The 19,448-nt window shown below is 44.9% G+C and overlaps 1 protein-coding gene across 1 annotated transcript; it reads right to left on the bottom strand.

Annotated features, from left to right (window-relative positions):
* Nucleotides 1–5,928: 5,928 nt before the first annotated feature.
* On the bottom strand, nt 5,929–17,874 carry vmn2r1 (vomeronasal 2, receptor 1; the record flags this gene model as incomplete). The annotated part of the gene is made up of 14 exons (XM_083636625.1): nt 5,929–6,226; nt 6,482–6,681; nt 7,934–8,172; nt 8,421–8,616; nt 8,987–9,147; nt 9,770–9,893; nt 11,538–11,765; nt 12,451–12,571; nt 14,139–14,323; nt 14,584–14,709; nt 15,009–15,200; nt 15,972–16,214; nt 16,405–16,696; nt 17,651–17,874. The coding sequence occupies 14 exons, from the start codon at nt 17,872–17,874 to the stop codon at nt 5,929–5,931; spliced, it is 2,829 nt and encodes a 942-aa protein (XP_083492751.1).
* Nucleotides 17,875–19,448: the final 1,574 nt, after the last annotated feature.

The raw sequence follows: 19,448 nt of genomic DNA on the forward strand, positions 1-19,448 counted from the left end.
AATTGGATTAATAACAATAAGGTTTGGGTTAGGATATTGCAGAGCGTTTATGGGTCGGTTACTAGTAGTAGTGCGGCGCGGACGGAGCACAGTCTGTATTGGATAGACTAAGTTAATTAAACTAGCAGACTCCATAACCGCACAAGTAGAACTAACAGGCTGTCTAGCAGCCTGTGGCCCTGCATGTTGTGGGTGAAACTGTCAATCAAGGATAACAGTCTGGGTTTGCCGTAGGCAACTATCTAGGTTTTTTGATAGAGTGCTGGCGCCCAATGGGGTAGGGTGGATGCCATCCATCTTAAGCATGCCAGTCATGCCTCTAAAGGAGGGCCAGTTATCTGAGAATAGGTAGCCCTTATCAGCACAGTGTTTGGCCAGCCAGTTGTTGAGCCAAAACAGCCTGCTAAAAATGTCAGAGTTAAGTGTGACAGGGAGGGGACCAGAGACAATTAGTGGATGCCGACTCATCTTGCTAGCAAAAGCACAGGTCCTAGTTATGCTGTGCTTTGTGATCTCCGATTGTTTAAACCTAGCATTGTTGGTGCCAACATGTAGTATGATGTTGTCATGGGTAGCCTGGGTAATTGTCTGTCTATGGCTGTTTGTTAGCACCCTAAGAGTAGCTTCAATGTCGGGTACTCTGGCCCCGGGCAGACAAACTATCTCGGCTGGTGTGTTAAGCTTGATATTGCGGGTTATAGAGTCTCCAATCAATAGAATAGAGGGTTTAATATTGTCGGGCGGAGCGGACGACGCAGCATGCTGAACAGAAGAGTTAGCAAGCGGCATGAATCTATTCCGAATCTCAACCGAAGTGGTTTGTTGGGAAGCGGGCTGCACAGCGGCGGGCTGTGCACGTTTAGCGCCACGGCAGTGTGAGACAACTGTAAACCCATCATCCACAGACTGTGGGGCCAACGAGACATTGGCCGGGTTGTTCTGCTCGTGCTGCGGAGTAGCATTAACGGGGGTACCAGCTGGACCGCAGCTAGCATCCTCGCTTAATTCACAATACACATCAGCTACTGAGGTACATTGTAAATGATCAGGGAAGCCAGTCTGGTTAAGTGTAACAAGACTATCATTGGGTGACTGGCGTTTATCGTTCTCTAGTTGGGAAACGCGGTTTTCTAATAGATTAATCATATCTAAGAGAGAGTGGATAGTAAGAATTGGATCGATCTTACCCGATTCGGGAGGGAGATGGCTAGCGTTAGCCATGTCCGGAGCGTGTCGTAGTGCTGCGGCCAGAAGCAGCTCACGCCGTTGCGGTGCCCGGGGACCTGGGGCCTTGGGAGCAGAGGCTGGTAGCCTAGGTTGACGCCGGACCAGTTCGGGCCAGTCCGGGGACCTGAGGCCATTTGGAGCAGAGGCTGGTAGCCTAGTTTGACGCCGGACCAGTCGCTCGGATGATGTGGCTAGTTGTTGTGCGATGAGGGCCCGGGATACTGAGGGAGCTGGTGTTGAAGTAGTATCAGGCAGCAGCTTGAAAATAACTTCATCATCCGAAGGAAATGAGCGTGATTCCACGGATCCACTAAGCGTAGTCGTATTGGATAGTCCCGTAGCATGGTGATTATCCGGGGGGGAGAGCGAGAGCATTGTAAACAGTTTTAGCGTTAGCTGTTAGCTGGTGGCTAGCAGCTCTTGTTTACGTTAGCCTAGCAGGCGGCTAGGCTAACGTTTAGCGATAGAACGGTTGTTTCAGATGTCCGCGGATTGAGAGAGAAGAGTTATTGAGTAGCGATGTGATATCGCAGGCAGAGAAAAGATAAGATAGCAAAAGGTAGGCGAGGAATTGGCAAAATAAGTCGTAATAGGCAGAGCTGAAAACACCGGTATCACACAGCGTCGCAGTCTATTACACCGGAGTGTGTGTGTGCGTGCGCGCGCGCGTGTGTGCGCGCGTGCACGTGCGTGTACCAGGCCTAATTCTTCTTCCTAAGTATAGTACAATTGCTATAAAAACAACTTGTGAGGACTGTGAAAATGGTGTGGTATGCAAGTTTCTGGTGATGGATGACTCTGCTATGAAAGTATTAACTGGATGGAGGCAAATATATTTCCTTCAGTTCCTTAGAACACAAGCACAAAATCACCTAGCACAGGCCCATGAACACAGGAAAATACAAGGTGAGTAAATACGATTTTCAAAGCGTAAATGTGTGTTTGTTTTTCTTTGTTTTATTTATTGCGATTTACAGAAAAAAGTTATAAAAGTGGTCCTCATTTGTGAAGGTTATTTTGTCGAACACGAAACTTGCAGTTTCATAAACGTTTGTTAACCACATACCTTTTCATGCATTTAACCAAAATCCCCATACAAAAATCCCATTGACTTTTAGATTTGGGAACCAGAACTAGCATGACTAGCTGAGTTAGCCTACAAAAATACATCATCCCTGCGGTAGGCTACTCTAGAAGGTTATAAAACGAATCGGTGTAATCACTAAACAACAGCAATATTAGGTATTTAGAAAAATATTCATCATCATAAATGTAAAAGAAAGTGGTTCTAATTATGTCAAAATAAGCCTTGTATTAATCATGTATTATAGCCGGCACCGTGGCTCCTGCGTTACATCATGGCTTGCTGGGGGAAGCTACAGTAAGCAGGGCTGACTGGTTAGTCCTTGGATGGGAGATCATCTGGTGCTGGAAGTGGTGTTGGAGGACCTGTAGGAGATGCTCTTCCTTCTGGTCTCATGAATAATCTCCCCATTGCCCCAGGGCAGAGACAGGGACTCTGTCCTGTGAGTGAGCACTGTCGTTCGGATGAGACGTTAAACCGAGGTCCTGACTCTCCGTGGTCATTAAAGATCCCATCAGCACTCTTCCCTTGTTGTCTCATTGGCACTTTCAGTCATCTGCTCTCCACCATGATAGCTGATGTGTGGTGAGTGTTCTGGCAATAACTGGCTGCCGTGCATCACCCAGGTGGTGATGATTTGAGTCACACCCCCCCCCCCCCCATATGTGAAGCACTTTGAGCACTTAGAGAAGCGCTATATACTGTAAATGCAAATTATTATTATTGTTATTATTATTATAGTTTTGAGGATTCCATTTGGTGCACACACGAGGGCATACACACACACAACACAATGTGACACACGTAGACATTTTGGTGAAACATCTGTCTTGATTTAGCACCAGTGGTCCTGGTCACCAGTGTGTCCTGGTCCTGTCAGCTGACAGTAAATTACAGACGTGCTCCGTCACCTCTCTGCCACCAGGAGGATTTACAACAGTCCACTGACAGCTTTGACAGGCCGCACAGGTCACCGCGTCCTGGAAAGCCCCAGGCAAGTGCTCACCGTTTGAACAATACACACACATGCACACACACACACACACACACACACACACACACACACACACACACACACACACGTAGAGATACAGCCACCTACAGTATACTTAATGCCCTCCTAAGACATCAAACTACACAAAGGTTTTGAATGTGTAGTGAGTGAGCTGAAACAACACAGAATATTGCTTCATTTTTGTTCTTTTGCAATGTGAAGGCCACCAAAGCTCGCAATCTATGAGGTATGAGTAAACACAAACCCATGCACACACATTCATATCCTGATTCTCTCTGCTTTGTTAGTGTTTCAATAAAGTTTTTGCGCTTCTCCTTTTCAGCACTAAACCATTCATCGCATATATTCCAACATAATTATCTCAAAAGTGTAGCATTGCACACCGCAACATCCAAAAGTTTCACAGTGCTTGAGTACCATCCATCTACAGTACCATCATATTTCATCTCTCTCTCTCTCTCTCTCTCTCTCTCTCTCTCTCTCTCTCTCTCTCTCTCTCTCTCTCTCTCTCTCTCTCTCTCTCTCTCTCCTAGCAGTGAAGGGGGACATTTTTGTGGTGTGAAATCAAATCCACTATTTTCTCTCTCTCTCTCCTAGCAGTGAAGGGGGACATATTTGTGGCGTGAAATCAAATCCACTATTTTTGAGATATCTTTTACCAGAAGGTTTCTGGAATATTTGCAGTGAAAGTGTGGAAAGATAATACTCAATATTATCAAAGGTCTCTCCATCATGTCGTGGTGGCACTATTTCAGAAAATAACTATAAACTATAATAGTTCAGTGAACATAAAATGTCCATTTCCGGGCAATAACAAAATTGTTTTATTTTAAGAGATAAACAATACCCAACCGCGTTCCCACTTCCCAGCAAATCCCATTTAAGCTCATCAGACCTTATGGCTTCAGGGACTGATGAAACAACTACAGATATGAGCATGGACCTGGGAGCTCTGGCACCATGGACTTTGGATCCTCCTAGTGTTGGAATTTGGGGTTTGTTCTGGACAATACATGGATAGCACAGAAGTCCAACAACTACTGTTGGTCCCTGGCCCAGAGCGTGGATATTGCACATTTTGAACAGCATTACATACTCTAAAGTTCACTATTGATCGCGGCAGTCCAAGTGGTAGAGAGAGTATTATATAGAGTAGAGAGAGTATTATATATTCAAGATTCAATCACTTTATTTGTCCCCAATAGGGCAATTGGTTGTGCAGTAGTAGGAAGCACACATAAAACACAGGGCATATAAATACATCAGTAAGCCAAAGACATACAGTAAATACAATAGTACACAGTCAAAAGAAAAGCAACATTGTTGTGCAAATAACTACCTTTTCCTCCCAGAGTTAAGGAGGGAGATGGCAGCAGGCATGAAGGAGTGCTTATCTGTTTGTTTTAATAGGTGGAAGTCTGAGGAGGCGACCAGATGGCAGAAACTGAAACTGTTGATGTAAACGATGAGAACAATCAGACAAGATGGGTTTTGCTTTCTTATATCATTATTTGTTGTAAACATTCAGCAGAGATTTTTTTTTAGACGGAGATAATAATGACCGACTGGCAGCATTTTTTGACTATTGTCATTATTAGTGCCACTATTACATTTTTGAAAACCTCCTTTTTACCCTCTTGCTAATGTAATAAAACTAATTAATGTAATATTATAACATCAACAGGAAAAAAGTTTAATTAACAGGAGGTGACTTTTATAATGTATTTATTTTATGTTAATGGTTTATTATGTTAATGGGAAGTTATTACATTTAGTACAAATAAAAGTTGCTAGATGCCAATATTTCTATATGGTAAAAAAAAAAGTTTTTGAAATAGACTTCTAACTTAAGTGAAGTTATCCACATCATACACAGTCAGTCTTTGCCTTATTCTAACTCCCACCACCACCACAACATCCGCAATGACAGAATCACAAGCTGTTAATATCATCCAGTAGGAAATGTAAGGCAAGTAAAAACAATATTATGTATTTTAGCATATGCATTAAAAACCTTTGTACATACATTTCCATACGGTTGTGTAGTTCTCTGAGAGTTTAAGGCAAATATCGGTGATGCAGAGTCATTAAATAATAGTCCATTGTGTGCATTACACATATGAGGATATTCTGTCTGTCTGAAATAACTGGCATACAAGTGAAACTCATTGTGTAACATTACAGATCACTGAAGCAACCTTACTTTACAAAATAGTAACAATTTTGAGAATATATTTTTGAAGTATTCCGTAAAAATTGAGGTAACAGTGTTTTTTCCCCCAGTGGAAAACCTTTCATATGTGTGAAGACTATGTGATACGATGATACAAGATGTTGGATTAATTCACCTTCAGTTCAATCAGTATAAATATAATCTGCATTTTGTTTGTTAATTATAGAACAAACTTGATGGTTGCTAATTATTGCTGTTATTGTCAATTATTTCTTCATTTGAAAATGTAAGGTTTTTGCAGCTCAATATTGTGGATACTTAGTTGCTTGGTCAGTGAATAGTTTGGGCCCTCCAGAGTCCAGCACAAAGCACTTCCTGTATTGACTGAACTAAAAGACAGATCCTTGGTGTAAACCCTAGCTTGCTCTCCTAATCATTGATGACCGCAGTCGCCGTCGTAGCCAATGAGGCTGAGGTACCGGTCAAGGTCCCGTCGCGGGGTTTGGAATGGGGCCTCAGCATCTCCTCTGTGTTTTGTTCAGGTTTGATCAAAAGCACGTAGCACTTGGGCAGGAAGATGCAGGCCAGCAGGCCGAAGCTGGACGCCAGGATAGCAAAGATCTGGACGGCCACCATGAACTTGCCGCGTGTGCTGAGGTAAGCCGGGACGAAGGAGATCCAGACGATGAAGAAGACCATCATGCTGAAGGTCATGCACTTCGCCTCACTGGAACATAGATTAAGACACATTCATATTGTTTTGTAAATTTGGGAAAAAGAAAAGAAAAAAGTTTTACTAAAGGACAATTTAACCCCAAAATTTACTCTAGCTAGGTTTAGACACAAGTAAATCAAAATGACACTGGTATTCTCCTCTTAAGTCCATCAAGCCCAACTCCTCCAGCAGCTGCAGTTATATCAAGCTAACTGATATCCCAAGTGTTCGCCACCTGTTTTACCCCATGCATTATGTGTTAGCTACCTGAAGTTGTCCTCCATTTTGCGAGCTATGAAGGCAAAGATGAAGGCCAGCAGAGCCAGGACGATGTCATAGGCGAAGATACAACAAATGAAGATCACAGAGCCTTCATCACATTCCAGAATGATCTTCACATTCTGGCCTGCGGTGTTCTTTATGGGGTGTGGAGGGAGGATGATGAGCCAAACAGTACAACCCACTGCCTGGATGAACACATGAACAGGGATATGAATCTAACATTGGTGTTTTGATAAGGCTGTCACCCACATAGAGAAAACCACACACACACACACACACACACACACACACACACACACACACACACACACACACACACACACACACACACACACACACACACACACACACACACACACACACACACACACACACACACACACACAAATGGACTGACATCTACTGGTTACAAACATGCAAGATCAGCCAATAGCACATAGCAATTGCAATTGCATGCTTTTAACCAGTAGATGTCAGTCCAACCTGAATTGTAGTTTATGTGTGTGGTTTCCATTTAAAAAGGCAGGGTAGGAGGTAGAATTCCATAAATAGTTTTGCATAATTTTACAAATAATGTTTAATCATATCATGATGTACTGGTAAATAAAAGGCTGGGTAAACAAGACTTCCAATGCAAGAATTCAAAAAAATGAACAAATTCAATTATACCTGTACTTTTAATTATCTTCTTACTATATAATCGGTCTGAATGTCTATCTGTCTGTCTGTCTGTCTGTCTGTCTGTCTGTCTGTCTGTCTGTTTGTCTGTCTGTCTGTCTGTCTGTCTGTCTGTCTGTCTGTCTGTTTGTCTGTCTGTCTGTCTGTCTGTCTGTCTGTCTGTCTGTCTGTCTGTATGTCTGTCTGTCTGTCTGTCTGTTTGTCTGTCTGTCTGAATGTCTATCTGTCTGTCTGTCTGTCTGTCTGTCTGTCTGTATGTCTGTCTGTCTGTCTGTTTGTCTATCTGAATGTCTATCTGTCTGTCTGTCTGTCTGTCTGTCTGTATGTCTGTATGTCTGTCTGTCTGTTTGTCTGTCTGTCTGTCTGTCTGTCTGTCTGTCTGTCTGTCTGTCTGTCTGTCTGTCTATCCATCCGAGCACATTTATCACCCAAGCCGTTGCTCTGATCGCCTCCGATTGCAAGATTTGCCAAAACACTTTTGTCTGGAATGAATCTGGTGGGAACAAAATGATAAAAGATACGCCACAGGGGAGCACTAGTACTACAGTGCATTTTTAGCCCTTCACACTCACAGAGCCATTATAACATCATCAGCATCGCTTCCCTCCTTCCCACTGATGATGTCACCAATGATGTCATCAGTGATGTCACTCGAGCAACATCATCAGTAAATATGGATCCACTACATCCTTCATAGTAACTGTTATACATTACTCTGGATTCAAGATTTTTGATTTAGATTTTTCGTTTTTTATTTACCTGTATCAGTGTTCCCACAGCAGCTATCGCCCTCTGGTGGCCAACGGTCAAACGGTCAACGTCAGAATTACCAGCGTTGCCGTCACTGTTGTTGTTGTTTGTGTTGGTTACTATGATGTCAGGACTGCCACTGTTGGCTGCTGCTTCAGCGGCGGCCTTTGCAGCTTTAGCGGCTGCTTTGGCTCTGGCTTTGGCTTTTTTCATTGTCTGGGCTCTGAGCATCAGCACTACTGCCTTACCTGAAGACAGAGAACAGCACAGCCTCAGAGGACCCATCACCACCAATCACACTCATCCATACAAAGACATCAAGAAAACAGATACACAGGGAAAGATGGATCTACAGAGGGGACTGTGCCAGTGGACAATGCCATGGCTGATGGTCACACACAACCACACCACCATACACCCACACTCAACAACACAGTAGTTGTACCTTTTGTCACTGAGACAAAAAAAACAACAGAGAAAGTGAGAGTGTACCCACCCATAATGGAGGACAGGCAGAGAGCGAAGCCCAGAGCCAGGGCTACTTGGCTGGTCATGCAGTTCCAGTGTTGGGGCTCTCCCAGGAAGATGATGGAGCAGGAGAAGGTTACCGCCAGAGAGAACAGCAGGGAGAAACTCAGCAGGGTATCGTTGGCTTTCACCAGAGGGGTGCCGAGGTTCATGATGAACAGCACCTGGACAACACAAATACAGTTTTTCATTCACGTGTTTGGACAGCAACACAGTGACTGATGTTTTAGCTCAATACTCTTGTTATTTTGCGTGTGAAATTAAAGAATGTAAGGTTAAAGTGCAGAATGCTCACTCCTTTTAATTTGAGTTTATTTTCAACAAGAGTACAGAAGCAAAACATCCGTATCTAAAAACCAAGGAAGGAACTGAAGCTATATAGATGGGCCAATTTGCTCAATGGACATCACGATAATCCAATGTAGAAGGCTCAAAGGTCGATGGGGGTCGGCCCATCGACGATGGTCGATGCCATCGTCCATCGTGCCAACCCTTATTCCTCGAAAGTATCCGGACGTCCCGTGTGAACCTCACCCCCACACCTATGGTGACCAGAGCTCCGAAGACAGAGATGACGATGAGCGTGATCCCCAGTGGCTCTCCAAAGTCCAGGAACTCGATGATTTTGGCGACGCAGGCATCACGGGCGACGTTAGACCAGTAGTCCTCACTACACGGGATACACTCACGGGCATCTGTCAGCCAGAGAGAAGTAACTAAGGGTTAGTTTGAACTAATGCTTAGTAATGCTCAACTAACATGTTAATTTAGTGGCCCTTATTGTAAAGTGTTACAAACACACACATGCACACACACACACACACACACACACACACACACACACACAATTTTATTTAGCTCTGATTGATCATGTTATTTTGTATGAGCAGTTCAACGTCTCCAGGAGGACATGGTCATGTCTTGGAGGCACAGTATGAAGGAGGACATGGAGGCCATTTACACATGGTGTTAACATGCGTTTTCTGCCATCAGATTGCAATCAGATTGTATTTTATCACTTCAGCCTGATTTAATTTACACCTGGCGTTAACATGCATTTTCTCCAATCTGATTGCAATCTGATTGTAGAAAATTGTAGATTGTAGTTTGGCCGATCAGATTGCAATCCTTCTTCAATGCGTTTTGGGGGTGTTTACACCTGTACTTTCAAGTGATAAAACACAATCTGATTGCAATCTGATCACAGAAAACACATGTTAACGCCAGGTGTATATGGCCTCATGGTCATGTCTTGGAGGCACAGTATGAAGGAAGACATGGTCATGTCTTGGAGGCACAGTATGAAGCAGTACTGACTGGTGCTGTTGCTGATCTCGCCGTCGGCACAGGGGATGCAGTCAAAGCAGCACACAGGCTCTCCCTGCCGGATCCCCTTCCTGGTGCCCGCCTGGCATATCTCACTGCACACCGACCGAGGAGGCTGTGATGAGAACACACACACACACACACACACACACACACACACACACACACACACACACACACACACACACACACACATTCAAGATTCATCTCAATAGCTGTAGTGAGTAATTAGATTACAAACAAGGAATTTGACTTAGTGCAAGTATGCAGCATAGTGATCACATCAACAGCAGAAGACCAAAACAGAAAACAATCTCAAGTGATAAATGATAAAGTGCAAAGTAAAAGTCCTTTAAAGTGACATATAATTGGGGGGGGGGGGGGGTAGGATAGTGTCCGTGGGATAATGCCCTCTGCAGAGCTGGTTGTGCTCAGGGGGCATCTGCGGGTAGGGAGTGACAAAAGTCCTGATTTGTGGGGGCTTTCAGGTCTCGTTGAAGAGGTGGATGGCAGTTGGGTAGAAGCTGTTCCTGTGTCGAGAGGTTCTGGCACTGCCAGACATCAGTCTTCTGCCATGGTGGAGGGCCCTGAAGAGTTTATGACCTGGATGGGTGGGGTCGGCCATGATTTTCCGAGCAGCAGCATACCAGACGGTGATGGAGGAGGTGAGGATGGACTTGGCGGTGGAGGTGTAGAAAAGTGCCAATGCCGCTTTTGGCACCTTGACCTTCCTCAGCTGCAGAAGAAAGTACATCCTCTGTTGTGCCTTCTTGGTGAGAGCTCTGATGTTCAGCTCCCATTTCAGGTCCCAGCTGATGACTGAGCCCAGGAAGCGAAAGGACTCCACAGTGTTGACTGGGGAGTCACCCAGGGTGATGGGGAGGAGGTGGGGCTGTGTTCTGCCTGTAGTCCACAACCATCTCCATTGCCTTTTGAGCATTGAGCTCCAGGTTGTTTTGACTGCACCAGGTCATGAGGTGGTCATTATCAAGCCTGTATGCAGACTCGTCATCATTAGACAGGGGTGTCCAAACTTTTTTGAATGGGGGCCAGATTAGATAACGTGAAAATACCTGCGGGCCAGGCCAGCTGCTTCTCGCATATGGGTTACTTTAAAAAAAATCACATACAATACAATTGTACTTAAACAGTTCCGCCTGCGTAGTTCCTACTTGGTGCTTGTCTACAAACTGTATGATAGTGCTGGTATCGTTGGGTGAACGGAAAAAAACGCAAAGCTTGATTAACCAATACCGGTATGTGTGGAGGACCACATTTAGTACATTTTGAGAGGCAAGTTGTGGGTTGTATAAAATCGGTCCACGGATCCTCCCACGTGCTACGTCCTGCCAGTGAAGCTCCCCACTGTCAGGTGAAAAGAAGCGGCTGGCAACTGTGCATGTGTCGGAGGAAGCATGGTGCTAGTCTACGGCTCTCCCCAGCTCGGCAGAGGGGGTGGAGCAGCGATCAGAGCAGCAGGGGGAAAATAGCCAAGTACAATTATTGGGGAGAAAATGGGGGGGAAATCAGAAAGGGAAAAAAAGGTCCACGGGCCGCAATTGGCCCCCGGGCCGGACTTTGGACATGCCTGCCATTAGAGATGACCCTATGAGGGTGGCAATATGGTCTTTCACATATAAACATACTACAGTAAACACACACACACACACACACACACACACACACACACACACACACACACACACACACACACATTAAATATGACACATACTGTACACTTCATCAAAATACTACTGACTTGCAGTTCTTCATTGTTCCACACAATAGATTCATTCAGTATGGACATCCTGGACTCTAGGGGCGCTGTCCCATTGTAGTTTCCCACGGTGACATAGGATAGCTCCCCTTCACCTTTGACCTGCCAATTAATGATGTCGTAGTAGCCGTCTACATCCCCGTCGTTAAAGAAGATGATCTCTCCCGTGTGGGGCACCTCGAAACGCACATTCTTAACGTAGTACATCAGCTAGACAAGAGAGAGATGCAGGCAGATCTAAGTCAATTTTGATCCTTTGTATTGTCTACATTTATTTACAAATACTTTGGAGCATTTAGAAAAGACCAAAGATTACTTGCTACCAATAAATGCTATTTGGAATGAGCACTGCAAGAATGTAGCCTGAATTACCCTTTTAGGTCCATAGTGGGGAGTAGGGTTATCACATCAGTCACATCAATTATAGTGCTAAGGCTGTATTCAGACAGGGTCCGTCGCTCTGCACTGAACCCCCCAGTTTGTATAGCAGCGATATGGCGGTGATATAAAGTATAGTAAATTATAATATAATGTATTGTATAGCAGTGATATACAGGAACTTCCATTCTCTATAGAGGGTTTCAACTCGTCAACATAAACATTCTAAATTGCCCCCAGCTTACTTCCTGATGCAGTGTTTACTCCTACAATAACTGACAGGACATAAGCTAGGTTCCAAACTGTTCCCAAGGAACACAATTCTGTGAAAACCAACTAGCGTTATATGTATGATAACTTTCAATTTCCTGCAGCAAACAGGACAATCCTGTGGCATGCATGACATTTCTAAACTACGATGACACACACACACACACAGGCACACACACACACACACACACACACACACACAGGCACACACACACACACACACACACACAGGCACGCACACGTTTACCTGCCAAGGCTCAAAGTTGGTGATCTCAGCACAGCTGTTTTTGTGGAACGGCCCCTGTCCCGGCTCACAGTGCTCCAGGTTGTGTAAGGCGTGTGCCACAGCGTACACAGCCTTGTACACACTGTGGAGAGACATCTTCATCATCATCATCATCATTAGCACCATGACCATCATTATTGTCTTCTTGCCCATAGATGCTATTTTGTGCTCTGATGTAAATTGTAATGTTGCCTCTCACTCTAATGACTTATGTAAAATGTATGACTGTATTGTGGGAGCTTTGCGTGAGGCAAGTACTCCACTCCTCACCCACCCTAGTAAGGCATGTAACATCAAGCCAGGGTGGAATAAATATGTAGCTGCACATCATGCAGAAGCCAAGGAGGCTTACAGGTCCTGGGTTCTAGCCGGCAGGCCTAGACGGGGGCAGGAGCTGGAGTTTAAAAAGCTCACCAATACCAGGTATAAGTATGCAGTTCGCTATATAGGTAAGCATGAGCAGGCCATGAGAGCTGACTCCATGGCTGAAAAGCTGCTGGATAACGATGTCACAGATAAGGAGGTAAAGGCTCTGAACAGGGCCGGGGCATTGTTACCCTGCACCATAGAGGGAGTCTCTGGTGCTGCTAATATAGCTGAACTGTGGAGGCAACATTACTCTGTCCTCTTCAACTGTGTTAAAAGTAGTCCTTATAATGTGGGCACCATTGTGAATGACGATGTAGTGTCTGTTACAGCTAAAGAAGTTTACCAGGCGATCTTACAGCTAGCCGATAACAAAGCATGTGGATTAGATCATTTTTCTGTTGAACATCTTAAGTTAGCTAGCCCCAAGGCTGCAGCTCTTCTTGCCATGTGTTTTAATGGCTTTATGACCCATGGTTTTCTGCCGGCATCTATGTTGTCAGTCGCTCTGGTGCCTGTTATCAAGCATAAGACTGGCAAAGTCGAGAGCCTAGATAACTACAGGCCTATCGCCCTAGCCAGTGTGATTTCCAAAGTATTTGAAATAGTTTTATTAGATCGTTTTTTTTGTCTGAGCATGCTCTATGTGTCTGTGACAAAACCAAATATCTGGGGCACTTCATCACTGACCATATGGGTGATGATGATGATATGTATAGACAGCGGCGTGTGTTATACATTCAGGCTAACATGTTGGTCAGGAAATTCCACTCCTGTTCTGATGATGTGAAGATCACACTCTTTAGGGCTTACTGTACCCCTATCTATACTGCCCCCTTGTGGGTAAAGTTTAAGAAGGCAAGCATGCTTAAACTTCAGGTTGCCTATAATGACTGCATGCGCATCTTGCTGAAAAAGCCCAGGTGGAGCAGTGCTAGTGACCTGTAAGGCGGGGGTGGCCACTTTCCAGGCGCTCCTGAGAAATCTGAGGTACAGGTTTATCTGTAGATTGAACGTGTCTCAGAATGTTATTATTAAGTTGCTCACTGATCCTGGGCTAAGCACTGTGAGATACCAGTCATGTGGAAACTCTGGTATGACTCTCTTTTATAATGTACTTTTGTTCTTTTATTGTGCTCTTATGTGCTTTTTGTAATTGTGTATGTGACATCTATGGCCCAAGTGTCTGTCAATAAAGGTTTGATTGATATTACTGCTACTGTTATTAGCGGTTTAAAAAGATAATAGTAGCAGTATTACTAGTCTTAATTGTAAGGACTGACCTGTAAGTGATTCGTAGCTGGGAGACATCAGAGTAGGTGTTATTGAGCGGCTCCAGGGCCTCTTTCCCTGTACACAGCCCTTCAGGAACCCCCCTCGCCCCTCTGGACAGAGAACCATTCACCGCCTTCTCTGTGTCTCTGGTCTGCCTCAGAGCTTTGCCATAGTCCAGTGTACAGTTAAACACCTGCAACAGACAGATATGGACAAAGCTGTCACTTTCTGTAGATGTGTTTCATCATCCGTGTGACTTTTATGTTGCACTCGAATGTTCAGTGTCTACTTTGTTGTCTAAAGCTTAAAGAAAATGACCTTCTCGTGCTTTTTCAAAGTTTTCCGTTAATTGTAACTGCCCCCTCTCAGGCTAAGAATGCAGACAGATTGACAGCCCCCAGCTCCCCAGCACCCCGCTGTCCTCAGGTCAAATAAGCAACTTAACAAACACACCGTCTCCCAGAACTCCTCATTGAGGGGGTCAGCATAAGGGTCCAGGTCCAGTAGATGGTTCTGAAGATAAGGTATGTCAGCTCTCCTCAACCCAAAGCCAATAGTGCCACCCAGGACTGAGCTCAACTGGGAACACACACACACACACACACACACACACACACACACACACACACACACACACACACACACACACACACACACACACACACACACACACACACACACACACACACACACACACACACACACACACACACACACACACAACATCAACCTCAGCCCAAATAATCATATTTTTTCTCCTTTTTTTTTCTTGGATTAAATAGGCTAGATAGATATGGAACCAATAAGAAAATTATCAAATAATTCAAACAATCAGCCAGTCAATCAGCGCTTTGACTCTTGACCGACCCACGACTCACTCCGGGCTGGTTGATGAGAGCGGAGGTGACCCAGGCCTCGCTGGCGATCCAAGTGCGGTTGGTCACATTGTGCCGGAGCAGCTCAAGGATGAGAGGACTGAGGTCCATCTCTGACGAGAAGACCACAATGATCTTGGCTGTGGACTCGACCACGGTGTCCACGATACGCTGGATGTCCTCCGGGGAATTCGCCTGGATGGGATGAAAGGGCACGGCATCAAAGATGGGAAAAGTACACACATTCTTTACAGTACAGTTACTTGTCTAAAAAAAAGACTGGTAAAAGTAGAAGTACTGATTAAACTTGTTTATTCAAGTAAAAATAAAAAAATTACAGGCTCTGAAATGTAGTCAAGTATAAAAGTAAAAAAGTATTTCTACCGGCTGTTTCTGTGCAAAGCTAACTGAAACTCACTCTGGAGATGGTGAACCGAGCACACATGGACACACTCCAATTATTGCTCTCCAATTATAGTAGTAGGATTGGCTACAGGTGGTGTATGCTGATGTATTTAACCTCTGGTCCTGGAACCCCCCCCCCTCCCCCCAATATTTTATTTTTCAGTTTGAATTAAATCTGAAGAAATTCCGTCAAGGCGTTACTGAGATATCGCATTAACCAGCTTGAAAATGGTATTCGTGCGGTCACAGTGACCTTGACCTTTGACCACCAAAATGTAATCAGTTCATCCTTGAGTCCAAGTGGATGTTTGAGCCAAATGTGACGACATTCCATCAAGGCTTTCCTGAGATATCGTGTTAACGAGGTAGAAAATGGCACTCGTGAGGTCACAGTACCTTGAACTTTGACCTTTGACCACCAAAATGTAATCAGTTCATCCCTGAGTGCAAGTGGACATTTGACAAAATGTCCACTTGCACTCAGGGATGAACTGATTTCCAGTGCTTTCCAGTGGGAATGAAGTGATGACAAACAGGAGACCGAGGGAAGGGCTCTCTCACCTTGGGCAGGGTCTCAGAGAAGGAGATGCAGACCCCGGCCTCCTCCACCTGCTCCCTGAACTCCTTGATGCCGTACTTGCCGTAATCATCGTCGGCGGCTATGGTGCCCACCCAGGTCCAGCCGAAGTGCAGCACCAGCCGGGCCATGGCTGCAGACTGGTGCTCGTCGCTGGGAATGGTCCGCAGGAAGGTGGGGAACTGGAACTTACTCTTCAGGGCGGTGCACGATGAGAAATAGCTGACCTAGAGGACAGGAGATGGATGTGGGAAACGAAATGGAGAAGAGAGGGGAGGAAAGGAGAGGAGAGGGGAGAGGAGGAGAGGAGAGGGTAGGAGAGAATGAGAGTAGAGGGGAAGAGAGTGGAGGGGAGGAGAGGTGAGAGGGGAGGGGAGGGGAGGAGAGGGGAGAATGAACCACTCATCATCAGCCTACCTGTGGGAAGTGATAGAGACCCAGTATCCTGGCGGTGGCGATGGATAGATCGGAGCCCCCAGCGCCCACGAGAGCGGCGAGCGGTGGCCCGTTGCCACAGCGGTAGTTGGGTACGGCCTCGTCCTGGCCCGTCAGGTAGGTGAGGGTGCCCTCCACGGCCTTGGAGATGGTGAAGCAGGAGTCGTAGATGACGTAGCCCAGGTCGGTGTTGGGCAGCAGGTCCGTCCTGCCGTTGATCTCGTCAATGGCGAACAGCATGGTTTGGGTCCAGCGGAAGGTACGGAAGTTAAACCTGGAGGATGACGGGAGGATAGCAGCAGTTTCCTGTGGATCAATTTTACTCTGCTGTTTACACACAGAACAGAACCATATGCCATTGCAGTGTTTTACAGTCTCAGATAACATTGGCTCATGTTTAGTTATCAGATAGATACTGTCATTCATTGCAGAAAGACCTCAGCCAATGAATTTCACACAAAAAATGCTTTTAAATGGGGCACCATGCTTCAATTGCAGGTTGGACCTGTAAATCAAATTAATCAATGTATTAATATGAGAGTGAGGGTAGCAAACATGAGAATAGGAGCCTAGTCATGATTTGAATTAGGTTCACAACCTTGTCAATACAATTCTGTAGTACATACACCCAGACATAGAATTTTATGAAAAGTAATGAATAATGTCCCTTGCATCCCACCTTGCTGATTATCCTGATGTTCGTATTCATTTTTTGTGTTTCAATTAGATTTGACTTGGCTTTATTGAAGCAGCTAATGCCACATATATGCTAAATTAAAATTAATCAAATAGTTGCTCATTGGAAGCTGAGCAATTCTTCTTTTTCGATGTAGTACCTCTATCAGCCACAAGAAGGCAACAACGACTTGCTGAGTGTCATAGCAGCATTCTCTCCTGTCAAGGCCCTGTCTGCATAATAACATAATAATGACTAATTGGCCCCTAAGGTGCCGCCCCCTTTTACCTGTAGTCAAATCATGAGGTTAAGACATCTCAGGAGAACTTTTTACAGGCGAGACAAAATATTAACATTTAAGTGTAAAATGTTTTCCTGATTTTAGGGCTAAAGATGTAAATAACCCAATGTTAATTTTGAATATTAGACCATCATATGGATTTTTATACACTCAAACTTTATAAACTCACACCACCCTCCATTTAGCACACATTTTAAAGAAACTAAATCAACATGATCACATTTAGAAAAGGTCATAGACTGCTCACTTACACCTCACACCCTGAGGAGAGGGGCACACGTGAAGTGTTGGCACCTTTGGAAGCAATACGCTGGTGAACAGGAAACATCCCTCCAATAACCACCTTCTTCTTCTCCACATCCTTGTACCCATTCAGGTTGAACTTGGCCTTCAACTTGCAGGTGGACTCTGGCGAGGCCGACTTGTAAAAGAGGAAAACGGCACATAATCCAAGCAAAAAGCGGCTGATTTCCATGCTATGTGGGTGTAGACAGCTCTCTCGCTGTGGCAGACAGCAAACAAAATGGTTGTAGTGTGACAGGTGTCTCGGCAGCTCTCTAGGGAAAAGTGTTGCACAAGGTAACCAGAGAACAGATTCAACAGACCAAAGATGGAGACTGGGATCTTGAATTATAGTGATTGACTCAGGATATAGTATTAATCTTGACATGGATGAGTTTGTTCACTTCATCTGAGTTTTTGTATTTAATTGTTTTCATTTGTTTCAAACAGTAAAAACCAGAGCGTTCTCATCTCAGCATTAATGAAATGAAGTGTGACTTTGGTAGTTTTGGTAAAATAGACCTAAAGTAGCCACCTACTCTTAGCAGGTGGTACTGGTAGCCTACTCTGGCTTTGACCCCCTCCAATACACAGGCAAGTACATTATGCACACACACATCTGCACACATGCGCACGCACGCACACACGCGCACGCACGCACACACACGTCAAATAAACTCAACGAAACATCACATCATTACATTTACTGGCAACCAAAGGCTACATCTCTTTCCTCTCTCTTTCTCTCTCTCTCTCTCTCTCTCAATGTCTCTCTTTCTAATGCAGCCTGTACACAGGTCAACTGCACAAGACAAACTGCCACGGGCACAAGAGTTAATTGGTAGCTGCATGTGGCAACCTGCACCCGCTTCACGCAACATTACGGCACGGCTACTGTTCCCAAATCCCTGGTGGTCCCCTGGGTGTGGGACTGTCGTGTGCTGATGGGTGGCTGAACTTGTCTGCTCTTGTCTCTCAGTCAGCGGGGACAGACACACACCTGAACCCCAGGCCTGCAGCGGGACGTCTCCTGCGTCAGGGAGAATGCTGCAAACAAATAGGTGCTTAATAAAATCAAATTACACTGTAAACAATCAGGTTGTTTAAAGCAAGGACATTCCATTATAATGGCATGAATAAATACCAAAAGGGAAGTTCTCACATCATACAAAAAGCAAAGAAGGCTTTGATCACAGATTTATGTCTTTGTACTGCATAGCTGATGATAACTACAGTAAACATTGGCATCACCAACTATTGTGTATGTGTGTGTCTGTATGCGCATGTGCATATACAGTATGTTAGTGTGTGTGTGTGTGTGTGTGTGTGTGTGTGTGTGTGTGTGTGTGTGTGTGTGTGTGTGTGTGTGTGTGTGTGTGTCTGTCTGTCTGTGTCTGTGTGTGTGTGGGGTGTGTGCGCATGTCTGCTCACTGAGCCCTGTTGATCTGTCCCGGCCAGCACATGAGAGCCTTCTGATTGGCATTGATGAGATCTGCAAGAAATCAATTATACACTAATCTACACAAAAGCACAAGCACTAGTAGCCACGGCTTGGTGTACATTCAGTGTTCAAACCAAATCTACATTCATATCTACTGAGACGTGCTAAAATATGCCTCTTAATTGAGTTTGTTATCACAACAGTATGAAAACTTGGAGAAATCAGATGTTAACACCCACACTGAGGAACAGCTCAGCAGGATGAGCAGCTGTTTCTCTGTCTCTGCATGAAGGGCTGAGTGTCGGTTCCCGATGGAGGAGAAATGT

This window comes from Poromitra crassiceps (assembly GCF_964638095.1).
Source record: "Poromitra crassiceps genome assembly, chromosome: 5".
In the NCBI taxonomy this organism is placed as follows: domain Eukaryota; kingdom Metazoa; phylum Chordata; class Actinopteri; order Beryciformes; family Melamphaidae; genus Poromitra; species Poromitra crassiceps.